The sequence below is a fragment of the Gallinula chloropus genome, assembly GCF_964237585.1.
Source record: "Gallinula chloropus genome assembly, chromosome: 1".
Taxonomy (NCBI): domain Eukaryota; kingdom Metazoa; phylum Chordata; class Aves; order Gruiformes; family Rallidae; genus Gallinula; species Gallinula chloropus.
Window position 1 is genome coordinate 96389642 of NC_140085.1, and position 26299 is coordinate 96415940.

The following is a 26299-nucleotide window of genomic DNA, read 5'->3' on the forward strand; positions in this document are numbered from 1 at the left end:
GAAATCTCTCTTAGAGCCTTGAGTCTTGGAGAGCCCTGCATATCAGCATATTAATTAATTAGTTTGAACTGTTGGTTTGATTGCTCAGCAACCAAAAGAATAAATAATGACTGGCTGAAGATTGAAACCAGAGATGCTATTGCAAATTAAAGATGATGCTCTTGCTTGAGCTTTGAACTATTTTTTAAACATTCAGAGTATTTATACTGTTCTATAAACTATGTAAGTACAAGTTAAATGATTAGCATAGGTGAGTTGATGGGGTTTTGTCTTCAAAGTCTGAACATGTCAGAAGATGAGATAAAAGTGTAAAATCAGGTGTAGTGATCTATTTGCTGTACTTTCTTTATTGAAGAAGAGGAATGAGCAGTATGATGTACTTGATTATTGTTCTATAGCTGTGCAAGTGTGCACATGTATATAAAGGTAGCAGGAATAAAGTTTGACTAATGAAAACACTCATGCAGTTCATTGGAGAACGTAAGGTTCTCCTGGCATAAATCAGCTTTTAGAAGTATTCCTTGCTGGAAGAAATGTAGTATTTTAACATCTTCAAAAATAAATATTAGTTGAATATTGACTTCTAAATGTACTCTGCTCATCTCTATGTAGCTAAAGCATGTAATTATTGGAAGTAGTGTTATCAAAAAAAAAAAAAAGAAACAAAACAGCATGTGTAGTAGTGACTTTGCAATTTAGTTTGTTACCTTTCCAGAAGTCTGAGCAGCTTTTGTGCAAGTATGCTTGTAGGGCTGTTTAGTTCTAAGTTTGAGTTTTATACAGCTGATCATTATGCAAAGGTTCAGTAGATGTAAATACTGCAGATGGCTGATTTCTGAGCAAAAGTGTGTTTTATCTTTCTTTAATTTACATTACAATGTGTATTCTGTACATTCTGAAATAAATTGCAGAAGTGTAACTTGTGAGCTTTATTTGGGTATAAGATAGAAAGCAATAATTAAATGCTTTATAAGAAATGCTCTGTCTTGTGCTTAAATGTATCATTGACAAATGGAGACAAAGATTGGGTAGAATCCTGTACTTCCTAGAGTTCTAGTAGTTGCCCTCTTTGCAATATCTGTCTCAAGAATTTGTATTGGTCCAAAAGATAAGAGAAGACTAGCCAAAACGTTCCTTCATTGCTCATGGAATACTCATGATAGATATTTTGTATATGAAACTTAGTTATTCAGTATTTTTGAGTTTTCTGAATAGTTTTCTTTCCCCCTTTGCTCAGACCTGACATAACAGTCTTGGTGTAAAGTTCTGGCTTAATTTGACGTATTTGTGCAACTTAATGTTTTCCTACTATTAGTGTTAGTCAGCAGTTCTACACTGAAGAAATCCGTAGCTGAATCTGTAATTGACTTGTTGAAGTGACTGTTAACTTAGTTATGGTTTGAAGACTGAAAAAATCAACTGATGGGGAATTAAAAGCTTTCAACAATGAACTTGTGCATGAAGGCATGTAGAAAACCTTCTTGAACACATGGTGTCCTGGGTTCAGCTAAAATAGAGTTAACTTTCTTTTTAGTAGTTGGTGCAGTGCTGGTTTTGGGAGTCAGGATGAGAGCAATGTTGATAACACTGATGCTTTTAGTTGTTGCCAAGCAGTCAAGGACTTGTCAGCTTTTCATGCTGCTCTGTCAACAGCAAGGGGGAGAAACCCAGGAAGCTGGGAGGGGACATGGCCAGGATAGGTGACCCGAACTAACCAAAGGGGCTGTTCCATAACCATGTTAGTTTACTCCAGGAAAGTGAGTGATTGACATTGCTAGAGCTTCTCTTTGGTAAAAGAAATAGTGAACCTGTGGTTAAGTCAACTGCTTTGTCCTGGTAGGTTTCATTCTGGGAAAGGAGGTGGTGTGAGGAGCTGAGCTCGGAATGTAGTTGCTGCTGTGGGAAGTATTTTAGATAGTAAATGGAGATTGAATCATAAGCAAAGACTGACTATACCTACTCTTGCATGTGTCCTGTGTTAATACAAAGGGAACATAGAGTGTGAAGACACCACACTACAGAATAGCAGAAAGATTGCGTATGTGTAATGGTACATATCTTTATTGGAAGCTAGGATACTGAAGCTCAAATTGAATTCTGTCACTGTTAAGATGGAGTAGTTTATGAGGTTTGGGGTTGTTCTTGTTTGGGTTGTGGGGTTGTTTTTGTAATTGTTGCTTTGCTTGTGAAGTAGTTACTGGTGTGGTCAGCTGTAGAAATCTCACTTAGTATTTCTCCTTATATTATCTTTATTAGAGTTCTAATCTTTTGAAAGTAGAAATAAGAGCAGTAAAACAAACTGCTATAGTAGAGTGTCTGATTAGTTTTTTTCCTGCCCAGTAAATCTGAATACACACAATGCTCATAGCTGGTTAAATTTACAAAGGACTGATACACCAGTTAGACAATTAACAGGTCTTTTTTAGAGAAAAAGTTGTGTATTGGTGATAGTATTCTCTGAAGAATGGTTGATCTCTGCATAGCTTTGATGTTTCTGCTTAAAGCAGAAAGTGCAATGCTTTCCCTCTCCTATGAATTGGCTAGAATATGGTGGTTATACAGAAGAAAGTTGGAATTACTTCCTATTTTAGGAAGCTAATTAGCAAGCTAATTTTTGAAGGAAGCTTAATGTGAAGAATTGGAAGCACAACCTTTTTGTGTACCAACAACTAACAATTGCTTTGTTTTTTAGGTGCCTTAGCTGGACCAATTGTTGATCCACATGTGACAGCAGTTTTGGGGAAGAAGGTTACACTGAAATGTATAATTGATGTAAATGAAACAATAGCACAAGTTTCTTGGGAGAAGATGCATGGAAAAAGTTCACAGACTATTGCTGTTCATCATCCTGAATATGGAATATCTGTTCAAGGAGAATACCAAGGAAGAGTGTCATTTAAAAACTACTCACTTACTGATGCAACAATCATCTTAAAAAATGTAAGCTTTTCTGATGCAGGAGAATATATTTGCAAGGCAGTTACGTTCCCGCTTGGAAATACACAGTCATCGACAACTGTAACAGTACTAGGTAAGTCAGCTCCTTTATGGAAGGAGGTAAAAATGATAGCACCAATTTGTTAGTGAAATTCTGTCAAGTTTAAATGCTGTAGTTTATCTTTTAACAGAATGACAATACAACAGAAATCTTGGCATTCTTTCTAACTTGATTGAGGAGACTTCTTTTGGGTCTTGTTTCCTTGGAACTTGCTCTTTAATTTTCCAGTTATTAAATATAAATAAGCAGTTCCTATTTAGGCATTGTGCTAATCTAAACATTTGGACAGGGCTTTAGAACTTAGGTCTGGCAATGCTGATACTAGGGACCTGTGTGTGCTGAGAAACTGCCAAATGTATCTTTAGCTACCACCTTGCCTAAATTTCCTTAGATTTGTTGCTAATATGTGAAGTTAATGCATCTGCTTGGGGCTGGTGATGTAAACAGTTCTTTGCTCAGTACAACCGTAAAGCAGAACTGCCTAGTCCACTAACTTGAGTTGTGGGAAGAGAGGCAACTGAAGCTCTTGACTACATATGGATAGTCTTAATGTGAAGCTTATAAGCTTAGCTTTTCACACAAACTAATTTTGTCTGTCTTGTTGATGGTTTGGTATTTCTGTTGTAAAAGGATTAGTACTGAAGCACAGGCAGACTTAGGTGACAGTGCAGTATGAGGTAAACTGACTGTCCTTAAAAACTTACTGGTTTCCCCTTTCTGTAGTATTTTATCTTACAATGGAGCAAGTTGGATGTGTATCCACTGCAAATAGTGAAGTGGTGTTTCCTGGAGCTGATGTAGTCTTCAGTGGCTCCTGAAGACTATGTGCTTTTTTAGGATTGTCTTGGTATTTGATCTCTGGTTTCCACAGTAGTCAACCATAAGATTAATCACATGGCTGTTAGCATAGTATGTAAACTGGTTGTCACCACAAGGTGGGGCAAAATAAATGCATCAAAGCAAGTGGCTTATCCAATTTGAAACGAGTAACTTGACCAAAGTTGGTTTATGTGGAATACAAAGCATATAGCCTTACGACTTTCTTCTGCCTGTCTTCTGTACTACAAATGGCTGTTGTAGCCTATTGTCTTTTAAGGTCAGGTTTTTGGTTTTGTGGTTCATAGCACTTTACCTCATATCTTCTAGTCAGTTCTTATTTGTAAGATACTTTTTTTTTTCAGATCACATTAGTAGTTGTGTCTGTTTTGCCCTTCAAATTTTGGGTTTGTGGACAACATGAGGATGAAGTTTGAAAGTAAACATATGGCCTGTGTAGTAGTATCCTACACTTAAAAAATTAGAATTGCGCTTGTTAAAGTGTTACCACAATTTGTAATTGGAATAGGTAATGAAGTATTTATCAGGCTTGCAGTAGTCTTGATCGTAGTTTGGGTTTTCTTATTGTTGTAGATGGTTGTTGATAGTTGTGGGCCCCTTGGTGACTTGGTATCAATCTCTGAATTGCAAAACCCAACTGCTAATTGCAAAGATGCTTTTCTGTCCAGATAGCAGCTGCTTGGCTTGCATGGTGTGGCTGGGTAGCCAGCGCTCTGATGGACTTGCCTTTGTTCAGCAGAGCTTTTTCTGTCCTTCTGAAAACTATTTGCAGCACTGACATCTAGACTTTTAATAGGAAAAATACTGGGCAAGTAATGATTTTCAGAACTGAGTAACTCTTGAGCTTTACTGCCTTGAGCTCAGCAGATTCTTAAGACGGGGAATAACTTCAATCAAATTTTAAAACCTGATGTAATGTAATTAAGTTTACTCTGACTGTGTTCTCCCACAGTACTAAAACGCTCTGTCTTAAGTGAGGAGAGAAAAGTTCATGTCCTGATGTTGAAACTTCCCAGTCTAAGTAGTATTGCCTTTTTTCCTAGTCTGTGTCTGTTCCTGTTGAGCAAAGAATTAATTTCCTTTTGCGTAGTGGCCATGTAGTTAACCATGCAGTAGATGCTTGTATGCTGTAATGCAAAGAGTGATGACAAATGGAAGAAAAAGTAACTGTAGGGTGTCCTGTGTTTTGCCACAAGACACTGATCAGTACTTCAGCGTGTATTTAGAACCTGTTTTACACTACTCTAGCTAATATGCTTAGTGCATTTGGTGCTTTTGCTCACTCCCAGTTCGCTTCGCTTAGTGCTTTCTGTTATCTTAAGGAAATGCACTGTAAAAGAAGATGTTAAGACAGTGAAAAACATGAAAATACTTTTTTGGGCAGAGGTGTGGAGATCTTGTCTGAAACTTTGGGTTTTTCAAACCCACCTTGTTAAACTGGAGCAAAAAAAAAGTGCTAAGAATTTGATGTCAAGCTATTTGTCAAGATGCTGACTAAGCTGGATGAAGTGGTGTTTGAAGGCAGAAGAGATGGTATGTGACAGCATAGCCTGCAGAGCTAATGTAATTTTACAGACTTCAACCTAGTAACATACACAACTACTTTAAATACTTTAAATACTTTGTTGGGATTGAGTCCTCCTGTCTTGCTAAGGTACACTTCTTAGCATAGGTACTCATAAAGTAGATTTTGTTCTTCTGCAGGCTAGCTCTTAGCAATCCTACAAGTGAAGAAGGAGCTGCACATGAGAGACAAAGGTAGATACAGGTTTGTCAACATCAATACAACCCAAACATGCTAGTGTAGAAATTCTTAGAATAAGGAATTAAAGGAAGATACATGTCAGACACTTCTGGCAAACGGATCCTCTCAGACAGTTCTAATAAAGTAATGGTGTTTTGAAAAGTGCTGGTTGATGAGGTGTATACATTAAGTAATCCACAATACACCGGGCCAAGAAAAAGTATCAAGCAGACAAATTAGTGAACTGACTGGTATTAAAAAAAAAAAAACAAAACCCACAACAACAACAAAACCCCCCCCACACCCCAAAGGATTAATTAGTGGGCAGGGTAAGTTACACAGAAATAAAAAACTGCTTGGTTTGAGGAGAGAGTAAATAAAAAGTAGAGATATTGTTTTGGAAAGCAGTTATTGAAGTAAATGTCAGTTAGGATGAAGGGACTCTCAATTCCCAGTGTCATGCTGTTGCCAAGGAATTAGTGAATTTAATTGTAAGTGGAAATAATACTATTTGTAATCATGCCAGTTTTGTCCAGACCTCCTGTGCACAGTAGTAGGAGAAAATTAGTTTTAAGAGAGGAGGAGTTGAAAAAGCCTTACTGAGTACTTACGCAAGAAGAAATTTTGAGGCCTGGAAACTTACAGCAATAGGTTTTTTGGTCTCTCATCTGGATGCTTTATGATACTGTGTTTTTTATAAAGAGGCTTAAAACAAGAGTAACAATTTCACTATCCATGTGGATGTAAGGTGAAGCCTAGAGTTAGTACGGTTAAATTAGTGGTGAAAAGATTATCACAGATGTACAAATTAGTTGAGGCTTCCTCAACAGCTGCACATCTAGTTTTCATGCTTCAGCCACCATTTCTTATAATACAAATATAATTAATACTCTAACGTTGCTTTGGGTTGTGTGACTATTCTTAAGCTATATGAATGAGGTTGTCCATGCATGCTGACTGAATGGGCAGAGGTTGTGTACTCGGTTAATTATTTAAAGGAGATGGGGCAACTGTCACTGCCCTTGAACGCTTAGGGAATGCTTGTGGAAGCAGGTCCCTTCTGCTTTTGGATCTTTGTGAGATGCATGGCTTGCTTTTCCAAACAAAACGTTTTCTCCACATCTTTTTCGTTTGACTGAATAGACCGTAATGTTTCACTGAATGGGTGAAGTAGCTTCTGTAATGCTTTCCCAACCTCCTTGTCTGTCCTCTAACAACACTGTGAGCAGTGAAAGCCCTTAGGGCATGCTTCCGTGTGATTCACGGGGCACACTGAATGGTCCTGGCACAAAAGAGGATTGCTATAAGAGTCTGTGTATATAGAAGTTAGATTCGTGCGCTCCCCACCCCCAGGCCAGCAAATCCTCACCAAAAACTCTCCAAACACCCTGCTTTGGGTGATCTTTTTTTCCAAGTTGAAAACATTGTGTGGTAGTTGAAGTGCCAATTGTTAATTAAGGATTTATTTTAATCTGTGAGTGAAACAGCTAGAAAGGCTATGTAGAACGAGTAGTTGGATTTCTGCTGGTTTTGCTTCAGTTCCTGGGGCAGAGTAATCCTGTGGGATAGACTGTGGAAGCCAAATCATAACAGCATGTGGCTGTTCGGTTATCTTGCATTTGGTGTGTAGTCCAAGAATCATGATTTATGGGAACATGTGATACAGCCTAACCATTTGTCAAGTTGGCAAAAAATGAAGCACAAATACACATTGGAGTGGGAATGAGTATATTTTATGTAGTTGAGCAGTTTAGATTAGTTTAGTTTTGTGTCTTTGACAAGTGTAAAATTAACTTACACAATGAGCTGAAACTGGACAGTATCACAAATTTGAGATAGAGATATCACTTGAGAAAGTCAAGTATGCTTTTTCTCCTAACAATGATCATCTTAAGAGAAGCCAGACTTACTAAATGAGTCTATATCAAGTCCCTTGTCTACTGTCACATAAAACTTGAAGATTTTTTTTTTCCTAAACAGCACTGTAAGTGAAGCAGCATATTGAGTAGTCTTCTCTGAGTCTGGAGGTCTCTGCTACTTTAAGACCCTTTTTGGACTTACGTATCCCTTCACAAGTAGTAGAGGAAATACTCTGGAGTTGTTCTTGTTTTGAGGAAAATTGAAAGGAATAAAATATACAAACCTTTATTTCCAGCTGAAATTATTTGAGTCTATAAGTTCTGCCATGAAAAGCTAATGATAACTACTTATTTAGTTGTCTCCACTGTGATGGAGATCTGGCAGGGGATATAGCAAAAAAAGTAGTAGCTTTATGCTTATAAGACAGTAATTGTAAATTTGGCTGTTTATTTCTGCATGTCAGTACTACTACAGAAGCTATTGAAAGGTTACTGCTAGTGATTTCTTAGTCATGGAATGGTTTTGGGGGTACAAGGTGTAATGCTTATGTTAAATCAAGGAAACCAAACTGCAGGTCAACTAACAAAGGTATATAATGTCAAGATCTACATGAGGTTTTAAAGGCGCTTTTTTCCCCACAGGGGAAATGTTCATATGAAATGCTTCATATGTACATCAGTTCAAATAGCCAGGCTTACTGCAGAAAGCTTTAATTGTTTCTGATGTTGAAGAGCGGGGAGTTAAGTTTTGAAAGCAGCTGTGTTTAGAGATGCTTCAGATGTAGAAGAGTGACTGTAGGACTTGGCAGAAGAAGCTTCTGTTGCTTTATTTGCAGTAGGGTCACTAACAAATCACAAAAAGTAGGCATTCAGAGAAACAAAATACAAAATAATTCACTCTCCCGAACAACCAACCTTCAATTTGATAATGAGATATATTCTTTAAGCACTTCTAAGCATAGTATGGAAACCACATATTTGTATAAGGTTATCAACTTAGTAGTTGTTTTTCCTTTTAGTGTAACTGAGCAAATAATAAACTGCCCTCTTCAGACATAAGCAGCATTGGGCTATGCAGAAAACAATCAAAAACTGGTTCTAGCATTGACTTTACTGAAGCTGAAACTACTTGTTACACAGTTATTTCTTCCAAGTATAGGTAGTTACAGAAGTATCTTGCCAGGTATTGTGAACTCCGCTGTATTTAATTTCAAGATATGTAGGTCAGCTTCAGCTCTTTGGAAAGAAATTCTATGAAGTAAACTTCTTAGAGGGTACTGAAAGGCACAGAAGTGGTAAGGGTTGGTTCTGCTTTGTGATTAGTGAGGGCTTTGCCACTGAACTGCAGTGTGCAGTGATGACTTTACTTCAGAGGACTTGATAGCCTCTTTGGATTGAAAGACAAGAATTAGGTATAATAGGCTAGTATACTACTGGGAAACTTGTATTTTTTGAATATTGATGCTAAAAATGGGCTATCCTAGAAAGTAAGACCTTAGTTTGTGTTTGAAGCACAATACAGTATTTCTGATTTAGGCTACAACTGGTGAATGTCTTGTACAGGGTCACAACAGATTTCTCAAGAAAGAAGTTTTTTTAAAAAAACATTTCAGTTGATGGCCCTCAACACTAGACTTGGTACATCAGGAACTTAGTTTCTTTTTAGAAGAAAATCTGTTCTCTAAGCCTCAATTTTTGCATGTAGCAACCATACAGATTTTTCTGATAGTTATGTATATGCATGTACATATTAGACATTATTTATAACATATTTGTATGTATAATAAACTTTTTGGAGTGCTGATCATCAGAAGTTTAAACTCAATGTCAGGTGTTAAACTGAATTAAGTAGCTTTGAAATGACGCACTCTGACAATGTAGATTAATGCTTCAAGTAAAATGCTTGAAAATGTAGCAGAGTTCAAGCTTATTTTTAAATCACGGCATAGTTTCAACCTAATATATTAAGCTGTCTGTGGTCAGACACTGCAACTGGAACAAACCATGTTGGAACTTCCTGCTAGTGCATTGGATGTAGTGAATGATTAACATTAAACTTTGAGTGGACAAAGGTAAACAGTGTCAACAGACCAAAGCTCTGTAGAGCTTTCATCTGATATATGCTGTGATCTCACTTGTGGGATATCTGATTAGCATGGACTTTGCAAATAGATTATATCTTGTCTAACTCTTTTACATAGCAACAGTTTGAAAAATGTGGACTCTTTCTTGATTAAACTCTTTACTTTTTCCCTTCCATAGTTGAACCTGTTGTGAGTTTAACGAAAGGACCAAACCCTCTAATAGATGGTGCAAATCGGACAATAGCAGCCACTTGTACAGCAGCCACTGGAAAACCTGCTGCAGAGATTGACTGGGAAGGAGGTCTTGGTGAAATGGAATCCAGCTCTATTTTGTTTCCAAATGAAACGGTGACAGTTGTAAGTCAGTATATGATTGTCCCTACACGTTTTGCAAGAGGAAGACGCATAACTTGTGTTGTGAGGCACCCTGCTTTGGAAAAGGAGATTAGATACCCTCATGTGTTGGACATACAGTGTAAGTATTCTGTAAGGGAGTTACTACTTGGTAAATACACCATAACCACCCTTTTTATCTGTGCTTACCTTCCACAGGAAGGAGATGACCCCTTAGCGTTTCAGTAGAAAAAGGGAAAATAAAAATGCATAGAAAGGCATGAGGCAAGAGGTAGGCCAGGAAGGAGTAGAAACCTAGGGTTTCTGTATTTTTCTAAAAAAAAAGTCAGATTAGAATACTATTGTGTTCCTACTGTTGCTTTTGGATTTTCTCATGGGTAAAGACTTTACTCGTGGTTATATTTAACATTGAAAAAGATCACAGACAATAACAAACTAGTTGATCTGTGAACTGTTTATAGTGCCTTACAATTTCAGCAGTAATAAAAAAGAATTCTAATGAAGATTCATGTTGGAGATGACAAGTTGAAAGTAGGTCTTATGGGCCTCAGTATGTTTTCAAATTAATAAGTTTTTTCCACTTTCATTTGCATCAAGAAACAAGAAAATAATCTACATACATTCCTTAATGCTTTGATACTCAGCTTAAAATTGTTTATGTAATTCAAACCTGTAACAAGTTTGTTCAGAAAATCTGTGGTTTTAAAATGCATGAATACTAAGTGAGGTGACTTACAAAGCTGCTTAGCTAAAACCAGTTAAGACAAATAAGCTTTGAGCACGTTAGCCATTTTTGTTAGACAAGGCATAAGTGACCAAAATGAGCTATTTTCAAGTTCTTCCTTGAGCATCCTGGCTCAGCAGTGTGCTGCTTGAAAGTTCCTAAATCGCAGAAATCAATTAGAGTTCAATTAGAATAAATGTAGTGGCTGGAAAAAGAAAACTGCTATTTTGGTTTGTCTGGAATCTCTTATGGGTTTACTTCAGTTCTGTTTGGTAAAGAACTGCTTATTTGGGCATAAAATAGTGTTTAGTACTGGTTTACTTTGTTAGTGTTGAAATGAAGCTTTAGATTGATGTGCCATTGATGCAGAAATGAAAGCAAAGGTTATTTGTTCCCATTATTGTCTCAGCGACTAAGACAATGAACTGCTGTATCTCTTGTTAAATAAGGGGACAAGTGAATCTTATGTTCATCTGAAAGTGCTAAGGCATGTTTCAAAGCTTGAAACAAAATTTGCATAGCAAACAACACAGCAGCAAGTGAGAAGCAGAGATTTTATGTCTGTATTCTCTAGTCTTCTTCCCTTTACAGGGTTGGCAACTATGCATCCATCTCTGTTGGAGGCGCTTATAGCAAATCATACTGGTGGTTCTGTTCTGTGCGTTTTGAATATTTAAGCAAGGTCTCTCTGGCTCATCTGAAATGACCTCCTTGCTTTTTAGAGCTATTACAATGTAATTCCACATTACGATAGCTATTAAACTTTTTAACTGGTGTCTGTGAATTTTCTTAGGATATCTTAATTATCTGGCTTCTCAAAACACCATTTCTGATCCTCTTGCTCTTAACTTGCTAGTGAGAAGTAGCTCTGAACTGCCATTATTCACTTCCAAAAAGTATCAAATTGTTTCTTTTCTGGAGTCCCCTTAATTCCCCAAAGCGCTTTGTGTTTGCAGAAAGCACACTGAAGGACAGTTGCACTGATTTTAAAAAAGCCTTGTTGTTCCTGGTCTAACACACTGCTGCATATTGTGCTATAGCTTGGAACTGTATTGGTGTTCTCAGGGTATTTTGATAGTGGTTTTTAATTATTGGAAATAAAACCACCAACAAATCCAACACAAACCCCAGTAAATCAAAACCCACCTTCTGCTGAGCTGAGCAGCACGGAGCTGACCATGAGACACAGTTTGTATTTAAAGAAAATACTGTGATTGCTGATAGGTTAAATCTTTTTTTGTCAGATGCCCCAGAAGTTTCAGTAACTGGCTATGATGGCAACTGGTTCATTGGAAGAGAGAACGTTCAGCTCAGATGTAATGCTGATGCAAATCCGTTGCCTATGGAATTTATGTGGACCAGGTAAATATTTTTTAAAAGGGTCTTGCCATATGACTGTAGTAGTGCAGTCTTAGCTTACCCTAAGTGCCTGTTCTGAAAAAAGTTGTATGACTTGTATTAGGTTGTAATGGTATTATCCAGCCTTACATAAGGAGAATACAAGATGTGTGTATGGATGGATATGGGTGAGTACATACCTTGTAAATTTACAAGCCTGAAGAGTTTGTCATTACTCCTAGGATAAAATTTCTTGAAGTTAGTTAATGGAGTAAACTGTGAATGTTGCAGGGGTTAGAGCAAAGATCGATAGATCTGGTTGGGATCTAACTGTTACTTCATTAGTTCTGTTTTATTGCTTTTCTGCATCTGCATTTTATAAACCTGAAAATTACAGTTGAGATGGCAAACATTGCTTACTGAATTATAGAATGTGGTGTTTTTCAAAAGTGCTGAAGTAATTGCCAGGACAGGTAAATGCAGTGTTTTGGTTAGTGGTGGGAATTAGACCTGGAATACATCTCCAGTGAAAAAAAAAAATCTTATGTAACAGAAGCATTTTGATTATGTGGATTGGGTGGGTCCTATTCTGAAATTTACTGCTTTGCTTTTGAGACCATGGACGTACTTTGGGCGGGAAACAGAGGAAGGCAATAAAGCAAGCATAGATCAACCTGTCTGGAGAAGCGGAAAATAAAAAAAAAATTAAACCAACCCCAAAAACAAACACCAAGCTTTGTTGTCTGTAGAAACAAAGGAAATGCATTTCTAAGGACAGTGTAAATTTACATGTGGCTATGTTGCAGTGCTTCTGGTGATAAAATCACAGGAATGTTTACTTATATGAAGCTACAAATATTTCCCTACATTCTCTGTGGTAGATGTGATTTAGTATGTAGGAAGAGTAGTCATAACATTGTTTGAAAATGTTGTATTGATCAGTTTGGAGTTGCTTGATGGCAGTTCCACAGAAAAACAAAACATCATATTATTACTGACTCAATCCTGAAAGCAGCCATTGAAACCTTATAGTCAGTATTGCAGCTAAATCTAGCTGGCAGCATGGCTGCACCAAAATAGGTTTAGTAACAAGTATGCTTTACTGACCTGCCATCCCCATCACATGCATAGCTCAAATTCAGTGTGATGAGAGATTTCAACAGAAAAAAATACTGTATTTAAACAAGCATGCCAGGCTTTATTTGAATAAACAAGCTATGCTACTGTTTTAAAGTAGGTTCTTCTCTGATTTGAGTTTGATATGTCAAAACTAATTAATATATTCTCTGTTTCTAATTCCAGAAGAAATAGGTATTTAAATATATTTAAAGCACTTCAGGCTTCAGAGGTCACTTTTGAACTTACTAAAGTTAAAAGTGAACCCACTTTTGCAAGGAAGGCTTACTTTACCAAAATAAAGCTAGTTCACCTTTTTGTTTGAGAGAGAGCAGAACCCATACAAAAATCTGTAGTAGTGGTGAAGGAGGAACTTCAAGGCTGGGGAAAACTCTATTCAAGAGGATAGACTGAGTGTCTAAGGAAATGGAAACATGGTATGCTATCTTAGTGATTTCAAATCACGACAGCTTTTAGAATTACTATGCTAAAAAGTCTTTATCCCTTGGAAGCAAAGGGGACATTGTGTTTGCTAAGACAGCATATTGTTGACCATGAAAATTTTACTAATGTTGTACATATGAGAACTCTATTAGAATAGAGCTTTCCAACCAATTAACTAATTTATGTGTCTTAAATACTTCTGGTACTGTGAATTATGAAGTACATAATTGCTTTTATCAAAATAATATGGCTGAAATAATTTTGAGCAATAATCATTATTGGCAAAACAATGGGATTTTGTCTTGAGCCTCCATTTGTTAGACATCATTTGCTGTTAAAGGGGTGGAAGACTACCTATTTTCAAGTGTTGGGGGTGGCTCTTTTTGTTCATTACTATTTAAAATCATACTTGCTGAATGCTTCCTGGATACTGAGACCTATTGATCTTACGTTTCAATGTTGACTTTGTCCTGCTTAGCTGTTTAATAGATACTTAGATGAAAGCGAAGTAGGATGCAGTGGCATGAAATCATGCAGGTGTTTCATGGGCAGCTCTCTTAAGACTTCCAGTGCCTCTTAGATTTCTCCTCTCCCTGTTGTGCTTAAACATTTCTTACACTTACGTAAACTTGACTACAGTATCACAAAGTACCAAATTTTGTTTCAGGGCTGTAATTCAGATGGAGAAGTGGTGGGGAAGAGGGAAGAAACTGCTTGAACTCTTGCTGAGAAATGCTTGTGAAAATGTCCTGTGACTTAAGTGTGTACTGACAGAAATGTGTGGTATTAGCTCAATTTGGATGCAAAAGAATGGGCTGATAATCCTAATTAGACACAAGGTGTAATTTTTAGACCTTGTGTTGGATTGTTCCTTCAAGTCCTTTAAGATAACTTTCTTTTAGTTGAAGTAGTGGTCATCTGTAAACAGTTTGCAAGGGCCAGGAGATTAGAATTTTAAAGGGTTTGGCACAGAACTTAAATACTGAATGCTCAGGTGGCTTCTGAGAATAATATCCAATGAAAGCTCACTGACAAAATCAGAGCACAATGAAAAGCTCGCTTGCTAGACTATTGCAAATATATTTAACTAGTTATAGTTCACTGTCAGTCTTTAGGACTAAAGTCTAAATATAACTGTTTTGTTTTAGGTTGGATGGACAGTGGCCTGAAGGATTGCTATCTGTCAACAATACACTGCAGTTCAGCAGCCCATTGACTTACAACTACACTGGGACTTACATCTGTAAGGTGACTAATGCCCTTGGTCAGAGAAGTGATCAGAAGACTATCTACATACTAGGTAAGCTTCTTACTGCAGCAAAGGCAGTATGTTAGCTTAAATTCTTTTGGTCAATACTGAAGTAGCAAACTGAAGAGCCACTTGATTCCTAAAATATTTACATCTTTTAATTGTGTGAAAACCCATTGAAAGTATGAATTTGAATGCTACGCTGAAATTAGGGATTGAACTGGCTTTTTAAAAACAGCAACATGCTGTGGAAATTCTTAAGGTTGAGGTAGTAGTTTCTATAGTGCTGATAAAATTAGCTTCTTTTGGTAAGGGAACTCTTTTCCAGTGTTAACTTGTGTTTTGCTAAGACATATTGACTGCAATAAACAGTACCATGTCTGAAAACTCAAGAACCAGCTGTTAGTGGGAGAGGAACAGCTACATTTAGAAAAGTCAAAGATGCTCTGCTTTCAGGAAGCTAGGATTATGTTCTGAATGTGTGCACTGTACTCCATTTTGGGATACAGATATGCAGTCATCAGTTTCTTGTAGAATTCTTGCTGATCTACTTAGTATAATATGGCAAATTTGTGTGTCTGTTTAGCACTGTTGCTGTTGGAAAACATCCTTGTATCAACACAGTGTGATTAATGTTTTACTATGACACCTTCTTTGTGAAAGAACAGCATGACTTAGGCTATGTGTAAGCAGTGCTGTGTGAATGTAAAAAAAGCTCTCCAGATTTCGATAACAGATTGGCTTAATTAACTAATACCTAGCTTGATCAGTAAGTGCTAATATATTATCATTTGTAAAGAAAGAGTAGATAGGAAAAGCAGAAATTCATTCTGTATGGTGTTGCTGCTCTGAAGTATAGCTTTGGCTGTTGATTATTCCACATAGTATCAAAGTTGGCCTGTTACAGAATATAAACATAGGCGACTTCGTAATTATGAACTTAAAGCTAAGTAAGGTCAAGAGAATGAAAACTTACAACTAAAACTGAAGGTACGGGATGTTTGAAGCCACATCTGTCACAATTGATATTTGATGGTTATCTGCATCTTTAGAACAAAGGGTTGTGTTTGGGTCAGACTGACATAACTGTACAGCAAGTCATTGTGGGAAACAATGTTCTCGTTAACTGACTAGTTAATGAGCTAGTTAACCGGAAGCTTCTAAGTAGTTTGAGAAAGTGGAATTATTTAACAGCTTAACAGCTTGGATTTTATATAATTTTTAAGACAAGTGCTGCAAATTATTATGGAAGTCACTTGTGTGAGAAGTTATTTTTGGATATTTGGTTCTAACAACTCCTTTATGGATAACAATTCATGGCTGTATGACAATCTCAAAACAATTACCAAGACTGTCACATTGTAAGAAGTATCAGGTTTGAAAAAAAAATCATCATCAAATAGGATGAATTTTTCTCCTGCAATGTAACATTCAAACACTTAAACTATTATTTTTTTTTGAGTATAGCTTAGTTCTCAGCCCTATTCTAATGGTAAGGAGGTAGCAAGTTTTTTCAAGTCCACATCTTAACTTCTTAGTTCTATGTGAATTCATCTGTGATCTGCTGGAAGTAGAACTCCCCATTCATGATGGGGGTCAGGGTTTGCAATTCTTCCCTGTGAATGAGGCATTCCCAGTAAGTGTAGATCATAAGGTCGCATTGATTAAGTCCTGGGTTCTATTCTGGAGAGGGAACCTGAAAAACTTACACTACATCCAAGGAAGTCAGCAGATGTGCAACTGACCCACTCCAGAACTGAAGAGGTTGTGACAAGAAATAATGATACAGGACTCTTGAGACCCTGTAATTGGAATGAGCACTCTTTCAAATCCTTGAGTGAAGATCCATTGGAGGGTGAATTTGGTGCCAGCAGACATGGTAATTCCAGCTACACCAGCTACATGAAAAAACTTTATCCTAGCCTATACAGGACACCATGACTGTCATCAGTGAAAATACAAGACTATTTTTCAAATTATGTTGTGACTAACAGAATAAAATGGGCTAATTATGGTATCTTAAATGTTTCCTAAAAGGAATGAAGTCTTGGGAAAAAAGCAGCATAGAAATACATGCTACTTGAGCTGTGGCGGTAGCTTCTGTTCTAGACTCTGGCAAATGCAATGTAACAAGCTTACTGCAGACACAGTTAAGATGCAGTAGTTGTTTTTTGGTGTGGACTGATGGGTGCTGTTTATATACATGCTGGTTTTCAGCTTTGTTCAGCAGCTTTGTTTTTCTGTGGTAACAATTGCAAATAGTAAAATTTAGCTGGTTTTGAGTTATCAAAACTGAACCCTCAGCTAGCTGGAGATCCTACCTGGTTCTTACAGTTATTTGACCGGTGGAAACAAATACTTGGGTCAACACTGATTTCAGCTTTTCAAAACTTCATGTTAATCTTGGAGTGTGTAGCATGACACAATGCAGGTGACTTTTTTTTTTTAGGCAACTTAGAAATAATCTGGTCCTATATCACTACAACTAATGGTTAGGCAAGTCATGTATACCAGTTTAATGCTGAGGGAAGCATCCAGCACTTTGCTGTAGATACCTTAGAGAAGATTGTACTAAACATAGGAGAATGGATTACAATGACTTGTGAGACAATTGTAAATGTTAAGCATGTTTTATTGTCACTCTTAAGAACAATTTTTCAGAGTAGCTGGCTTATTATATAATGGAAATGCTCTTAAATTATGTGGACCATAAAATAGCAAAAATGTCTCTCTTACTCAGGTTGCTGTACAGATGCAAGATACTCATGTCAGGAAAACAGAAAGTAAAGTTGAAGCAAGCTTGAAGTCAGACTGCTTAATATTTCATCTAACTGAGCAGATATTCTATAGGAATGGTGAAGGTGGCACTTTTGTACTGTAGAGCAGTCATTTAATTAGCCATCTTAGCTGTTTTCCACTGTATAAAATGTGGCAAAAACTAACTTTGAAGCTAGTAGTATTATCTACACCATCTTTAAAGTATTACGTATGAAGCTGTTAGAGGGTTTATGAAGTTAATGTTTCTGAACAGTCATGCTGGTAGTTGTAAAGCTTTTTAATTGGTAGAACAAATAGCTATTAACTTTAAATGTGTTACAGGATTAGAAAGTAAACTGAGGAAAAAATGCTTTTAGTCCTAATATGCATTTTTAAAAAGTAAAGCTGTATTTAATAAATCCTATTGTGCTTCTTTGATGTTAATATTCTTGAAGTGGAATAGAGGAATATAAGAGCTGTTGTTGACAGGAACGAAATTACAGGTTCACCAGCTCTTAGCTACAAGAGAAGATACATCTTGATATTGATAGGGAATACTAAAATTGTGTTTGAAGCTAGAGACTTTGTAAAATACTGGATTTAAAGCACAGGTATCTTCACTGTGTCTTACTCGTTTGTATGGTTGTCCAACAGATGCAACTCATGCTCCTCAGAGTTCAAAGGTGATCAAGTGTTGAAGTTCCTGACTTAGTCTTACAGCAACAGGTTTTCCAAACCAAGCTGTTAGCTCATTGTGTGTAGCACTTCATCTTCTAACTCAGATGGACTGTTACTTTTTTTTTTAAATACAAGGAGTGGAACACTATTTTCTGGGGTCTATGTTCTTTCACCTCCATACTATTTACTGAGCCGTCCCCTTTTTCCACCACAGGAGAGGTGACCTGTAAGATGCGTGTTCAGATAGGAACATGTTTGCTGTCACCTCTTTGAATGACTGCCTTTGGAAGACTTTATTTTGTTTAAAGTAAGGCCAGCCTTTATTACCCAGCAATCCTAGCAAGTCTAGGAAGATAAGACTTCTAAGCACAGTCACTTGTGGAGTGGACATTGTCAAGGTTAACATAGCAAAGGCTGATTGTTAGTTTTGCTTTTGTTTCTTCATGTATAAACCTCTTTTCTGAGAGGGCTCTGAATACAGGCACTCTTGTATTAGAAGGGATATTGATAAATTGCTTTCTTCCACTGCATAGAATAGGGGCTCCCAGGATATCGTAACTGTCAATTTGGCTGCTGCCTGGTATAGCAGGCTTTGAGCCTTGTGTTGTCCCTGAATATTCCTTGCAAGCTTGAGATTATATTAATGATAATACTGTCCCAAGGAAATAGCAAAATATTCTACCTGGTGTGTTTAAGTCACAGCTAGAAACTGCACATTGACTTTTAAAAATGCATGATCAACTCTGGTATAAGAAACTGGCAGTTGCTTCAGGCTGGTCTCAGTCTTCCTATCTATCATGCTGTAAAAATGGCGGGGAGCAAACTGAAGGTAGCTTGAAGAAAAATGTTTAACTCGAATACAGAACCTGTATACACAAGACACTTTGGGGGGGGGGGGGAGGGTTACACAGTGTTCTTACCCACTACTTCATTTTAGAGTGCATATGCTTCAAGAAACAATGATATATTTCAAATATATGTATTTCATTTAATCTCAGATATTCAGAAAGCCTTCTTTCATTGAAGGGCTACTTTCCCTGCTGTTACAAGGGAGTTGCAGCATAAGCTTTTCAGCAGTTTGAAGAAAAGGCTAGTTTTATAATGCCCAGCTACATAGTTATCAAGTACTTTAATTTGTAGGTACTTAACATCTAAGGGAAATTGATCAATAATAGCAGGTTAAGAAGCAGAGGTAAGTATGTCTCCATGCAAACATACATGTAATAATATACAGCCAGGCACTTTCCACTCCACAAAATTAGAACTGCAAAGAGAGGCCTTGTAATTTGTTCAAGGCCAACTCACTTTTGTATTATAAACAATTGATGGCAGGTTCTTGCTTTGGAGGAGGTGAAGAAAGGGATGTGGAAGTTGAAGTGTGGATTTTGAACCTCATGGGGTTTGTGTTTTAAATGGAGAAAGCTACACTTTATCATAGGTTTTGGAACTAGATAGACTTTGTATTAATGCACGATTGCTAACCAAGGCAACTTCCTTTACAAAACTTATTTTCTGTAATTCTTAAGTGACAGATTTTAGCCCAAGGAAATATTGGAATTGTCACAATTGTTTTCCTTTGTATAGGTGGGGCCCCTTCCCCTGAAATACTTCATAGTGGGCTACATAAAGTGGTTTGTAGTTTAAAAAGTCTCTGTTCTCTAGTTGAATTTTACAACAGTATACTACTTGGTACAAAGACAAAATTAACCTAAAATTTTGGAGCTAATAGTCTGGTCCTAAGGAAGGTCTATCCATCCTTTGCATGCTCATCTTTCTGATATTTGGTGGCTTATTGGCTTTGAATTTCCATGAAAGCAATGGTGGGTTCTGGACATGTGAACAAGAATGTACTGCAGGGGGATTGAGATGCAATGATTGGCAATGAGAGGTACATCATGTCTCTACTAATCTTAATTGTAGAAACTCATCTGTCCAAGGTAAGTTGTTTGTATTGTGAGATCTGGGAAAACCATACCAAGAATAGTAATTTAAGGAAAAAGTAAAAATATTAGACTGAACTTGTTGCAAGTTGGTACTGACTTTCATGGGAAACACCCAGAAACTAACAATAGAGGGAGAACGAAGCATACTGTACAGGGACAAATGGTGCTTTGTTTGAGAAGGTATTAGAGCTTCATTTGAAGTAAAGACCAAACTTTGCTGTTCTGGATAGAAAACTATCAATGACTTTGAAATAAACTAGGAGAACTTGGTTGCTTGTGTATGGAAGGAGCTGGTGGGTTTATGCTTTCGTACCAGAAAATTGGGGGTTGCTTTCTTATTTACATCTCCTATCCTATTTTAGTGAAGGTGGTAGCCATACAACAGTAGAATATTTTTTTTTGTGGCACTTCACTAGCTTTCGCAGTTAGGTATATTTAATAGGTATATGTAATAAGGATTTGAATCGGGCCCAGAACATAGAGACAAAAATGGAAATCAAGATGCAATTAAGCAAAACCTAAAATGTTTCAGTTTTTTCCAATTTGAGTTCTCTGGCCTGCATGGATACTTCAATATGATGTTGCAGTTTGTGCAGTAATGCAAGGCTACATCAGTGAAAGATAAGAGCAGGTAAACATTGGATCGTAAGTAAAATTTTAAAGAAAATCAGTAGGAGAATGCTTATTAATTAAGTGCCATTTGGAACAACTAATTTAAAATCCAAATGATGTGGTGAATGTATTGTGGAGAGCATTATAAGCTTAAAGAAACGGGTATTGGTGGTGATACGAAATGTTCTAATTAAACAGCTTCTTGGTATGAAAGGCTCATACTGAGAAACAAGAGTGGCATTTTCTTAATTTGGAGATAGCATTTGAGATGTGATTTGCAAGCAAAATATTATGGAGTTAGAGGCAAGGAATTCCAGTGTTCTGGGTCTTAATGTTTTTTGTTTGAAAAATTTGCTGGGTGCAGGAAACGAAAAATTTTAAAATCTAGTTTTACATTCAGGAAGCTCTAGGTGACACTGAAAGTTAATTTCACATGTTGTTAATTGTAATTAGCCTTTAAAGAAGGAGGGATTACTTTCTTGTCTTCACCAATAAAAGGTACGGACATAAATTAACAGTAAAAGTATTCTTGCTTATGTATTCTAGGAATACATCTAAACAGGCACTGAATAATTGATACTACAGTTGCAATTAATTTAAGAGTAATATGTTCTTCAGTGCATGTAAGTAATGCAACTGGACAACCTGACAACTAGTGGATGAAACAAGTTTTGAAGGAAAGCTGTTCATAAAACCATTAGTCTACTAATAATAGAGCGTTATTGCCACTGTCTCACACATGCGTGGTGCTTCAGCTTACCAGGATGCAAATACCGGATACTTGTGAATGTGTATTTTATACTGTGGATGTGGAGTATGATACTCAAGACCATAGTATCAGAGGAAAACAAAAAAAACAGTTTAGGAGGGTATATAGCCCAGAGTAAATATTGTGAAGAGTATATATAGCCTAGATGATGATATTGCTGGTACTGTCTGAAATTGTATTTTAAGCTAACAAATGTTCTGTCTAAAGCAAATGCCTTTTCAAGGAAGAGGGTTTTGAGTTTAACTTCCTGACCTGTGGATTTGTGGGACTTGGGAACCCTGGTAAACTTGGATTCCTTAATCTCTTTCTTTTTTAATTATTAAACTCACTTTAAATCAGTTTTTACTAAAATCATAATCTGAATTCTTCTTGTTCATTTTGGTAGTGGCTCTTCCTTGTTCAGTTTCCTGTCTTCTGTCAAATTAATTCCATTTGTGTACAGCTCCCTAACAAATCACCACTTTTACATAGTCAAGTATAATTATGCACTTCGAAAATCTGTAAAACTCTTATGTCAAGCTTAAAATATTGCATTCAGCAGTGAGGTGCAGTCTGAAGTATGATTTGTAGTGATCATGACAAATGTGGCAATTCTGCGTAGTATGAGAGAATTGTATGGCCCTCTCTGAGTAGTAAGATTAAAAATCAGTTTTCTGAATCTTCAAAATTATGATTTGTCAAATAACTGGAAGCTTTACAGACCTCCAGTTGTGTCTCTTGTACTTGTGGTGGTGGTAAATTTAGGGTGCCTCTGTAATGCGGTAGTAGTAGCTCCATGAATCTTGCTTATGGGCCTTTAACTAAATAACATGTCATAATGAGCAACTTGGCTGTCTGTGTAATACTCTCTCTAAAAGATGCCAGCTATAGTAACGTGTAGTGTTTGTTGCTTTACTGATATATTAAAGTTACCTTGCATTGGGCGAGGCAAAAGAGTGTTTTATTCACTGTGGCACAGAAACACACAACTCAATTTTCTGGAGTATTGCAGTTGACTGGGGGATTCTCAGGAGGCTTTCTCCGTGTCATGAGCCCATCACTTGCAACCTTGTCTTCAATGCAGATGTATACATCTCCATTAGAACTAAAGAACAAAGAAAGAAAAGAAAGAAGCTAGAGCAGCTTGGTATCTGGCCACCTCATGTTTACTTGCATAACTCTGACATGAAATCAGTTGATATTTTGAGGAATGAATATGGTAATGTCTTTGTGCAGATTGCTTTTAGGAGGAATGCATAGAAATTGTTTTCACTTGAAATGTTCCAGGTTTTTTATTTTTAAATTCTGAAAGCTCCTTGCTCAACGTAAGTGTTATTTTGAGATTAATACATTTTTTAACTATGCTTCTTACACTAATCTCAAGGTGAAGCTGAGTAAGTTGTATTAATGCAACAAATGTTTTTGGAGAGAATAGCTTAAAATCAGTAGTTCATGTGCTGCTGACAGAGCACACAGCTCATAGTTTTTCATTCTTATGCTCAGGGTCCTCAATTCCTGAAGTGGGAGTTTTATGTGGAATAATTGGCTCTGTGGTATAATCAGTTAATTCGATCCAATATTCCTAATTGCTGGCTGGAAAGGACTAGAGGATTACTTTGGTTTTTTGTAATAGACAATGTTTTTCCTCACGGGAGGTAAACTAAATATGAGCTATGAACATCTGAGCAGAAAAGCTGCATCCTCCTTACTTGAAGGGGAGGTAAGGTGTCTTCTTAAAGGTTATTTTTATTTTATTTTCTCCCCGTAATTCCTATCCTGCTGCAGCATAGCTCAAAATCACGTGTAATGAAGCTAGTTCAAAGCCTGTGTAAAGTGCAACACTTTTTGCAATGCCATGAACTTGAGAATGAAAAACTATTGTAGAACATACCCATCAACTTTGCTTTCTTATAAACTCTTTAACTGATTTAGCTTGCATTGACATTCTGTGCCTTTTCTGTGTCTTGTCTACTTCTTTGCTCTTTCCATTAGATCCTCCTACTACTACCACTCGACTGCCCACGGTTCCCTGGCATCCTTCGACCGATGGCATCACAGGTTTAGCAACAGAACCTAGAATAATAAATTTCCCAACATCAACCTTGCCAGCAATGCAGGAAGACACTTGGGGTACCGTCATCGGTAGTGCGGTGGGTGGGGCTCTGCTCTTCATACTTGTCAGTGTTCTGGTTGGAGTTATCTGCTATAGGAGAAGACGGACGTTCCGTGGTGACTACTTTGCTAAGAACTACATTCCACCATCAGATATGCAAAAAGAGTCTCAAATAGATGTTCTTCAGTCAGATGATGCGGATTCTTACCCTGACAGTATAAAAAAAGAAATAAAGCATCCAATGAACAGCTTAATATCTAAAGATTATTTAGAAGACCCTGAAAAACCAGAGTGGAACAATATAGACAATATTAACAGGTACCAGGAACGTTATGAAAGATCAATGGATTACTATGAAGGTGGAACATTGGGGATGAAGTATATGGGTGGTGAATGTTACGATGACAATGAAGAAGACTTTGTATCTCACATAGATGGCTCGGTAATATCTCGGAGGGAGTGGTATGTGTAGTAACCACTGAAAACTAAATGTGTATCTGCAGTTCACTTGGTTGGCTGATCACTTTCAGATTGTTTATACTTACAAGAGGAGGAATAAACTTTTTGAAACTGGTTTTTTTTTTGAAGGTTTTTATATTGTTGACTTGACAAATGGGAATATTGAATCTGGGGAAAATGTATCTGAGCTGCTTTTTTCCCAATGCTGTACTACTGTTTAAGATTTGAGTTTTAATGCAGAGTGCTTATATATTGGTCTATGTCAGAGGTAAAAAAGGCTAAATTAAATTTGCCATTCAAAAATTTTTTTAAGAATAAAAAGTGGCTATCTTGGCTCTCCGATGAGGAGAAAAAAAGTAGTTTACCTAAGGCAATGATCAAATATAATCTTTTGGGGCATTTACTTTGCAAATTAAGTGAATTGCTCCAGTTTGTTTACTACCCATGGTAAACTTAATACTTCTGTACAGGAAATGCTTTACCAGTTCAGATGAGTTACAGCAGAATCAAAGCTTTATTTTTAGGTTTTTCTGCACAAAAATGAATACCTCTTAGCAATTTAATGAGCCTTCTTGTCACTATGTACTTAAAAAGTCATTGCACTGAAACTAACTTATGAAAAAAATTTTGAGCAGTAACTGTAAACAGGTCAGAGGCTTGTCTGAGTAAGATGAAAAATTATTTTTTATAGTAATTGATTTCTAAAGTTTATGCTAGTGTGTATATATACATACAGTAAGATATTGTTAGGGCTGTAATTGGCAGGATGTCAAAACTCATTAGAAGACTTTTTTGCTGGTACATGGGGTACAATTTGAGACCTGTTTCTGAAGCGTTGTAGGAATCTTACCATTGAATTAAAAAGCTGGAGAATTGGATGCAACTAAGAAGAAAATTAATAGATTTCAAAGCTGGAGGCTAATGTGAATTTACTTATTCTCCTGGGTGCCAATAAACACTGAGCATGCTAAGAGGTGTCAAAGCATTTACTAGAGTTTTTATGATCAGAAGTGAAAACAGCGGTTTTACGCTGCTTCTAAGTTACAATGCCTGCTTTGAAGAGGGTAACTAGAAGTTCAGATTTAGTGGGAAGTAGATGCTTGCATTGCTGCTTCATATAGTGAAAACACTCTCCGGTGGTGCAACTACAGAATCTGTGAAATGAGCTTAGAGAAATTGTGCCCTCTCTACAACAGTGCGTCTGTTTTCCCTGCAGAGAATCAATACTGATTCAGCAACATGTTCCTGTTCTTTCATTGAATGCAGAGTATGTAGGACTTCTCATTTGACATCTGAAGTAGTTCTACTTTGTCCTGAGCAGGTTCACCACACATCCTGCTGATAGTGCAAGGAGAAATGAAATGAAGTAACTTTAGATGAATTATAGAACAATGATAAATTCACAATTAGAATAGTAGATCCTTTGAAGTGCCATTTTTAAGTGTTTAGCTCAAATGAAGCTGAGAACATCATTAGTATTTGAAACCTGAAAAGGGAAAAGTATCTGCTACATTTAAAATGAAATAGGCTGCATAAATATGGCTGCTTCATGAGTGTTTATGCTGAAGTTCTTTTCTATCCTCATGATTTTTGGTAGCTTACAGCGTTTAGAGCTTCACAAAAATTGTATTGAGCGTTGTAGACAATACACTGATTGCATATGACTGCATGTCTTTGAAAAGAGATTAAAACAACAGCTTTATTTGAAATTCAAATGGAAAAGCATCCCTAAACAACTTAAGTTCATGTTTGGATTAACAGAGTACTGATATGGGATTGACCAAAGTCTTGAGGATGATAGCAAATGATGCTGTATGACTCTGTAGCTTGAGTGCAAACAGAAGGAAAGGAGGTAAATTTCTAGCAGAAGGTTCAGATCCAAATTATTTCTGGAATAGAAGTCATACCTCTCTTCAAATAAACTTGATATATCATCTTTAAAAGATGGTGTTACTTGGGAATAAACATAACCATAAACCTGTTCTCCACATGGGATACCTTGCTTTTGTCTCTGTGGACTTTTCATTTTTAAAATATATATTTAATTCCTATGGTTTAAGAAGTTGAACTGTTTTGGAGTTGAAATTGATAATAAGGATAGGGCTTATGCGTGTGTTGCAATGTTTTGTACATTATGTCTGCTGTAAAAAGAATTGATTGTAAGTACAAATGGCTGTTGTGTGAATAAACTTTTTCTTATGTTCTGGAACATAGGTAGTGTTCAAAAATGTTTGACAGATAT

The 26299-nt window shown here is 36.8% G+C and overlaps 1 protein-coding gene across 1 annotated transcript in view; it reads left to right on the plus strand.

The window, feature by feature from the left end:
- Positions 1–5322: 5322 nt before the first annotated feature.
- Positions 5323–26299, plus strand: part of NECTIN3 (nectin cell adhesion molecule 3) — a gene marked incomplete at its 5' end in the record, with an annotated part of 173975 nt that continues 152998 nt past the window's right edge. Inside the window, 5 exons of the mRNA XM_084277640.1 lie at positions 5323–5368; positions 9701–9883; positions 11845–11962; positions 14647–14798; positions 23478–24060. Coding sequence (XP_084133766.1) covers positions 5323–5368; positions 9701–9883; positions 11845–11962; positions 14647–14798; positions 23478–24060 — 1082 coding nt within the window. The remainder of the gene's footprint in view (positions 5369–9700; positions 9884–11844; positions 11963–14646; positions 14799–23477; positions 24061–26299) is intronic.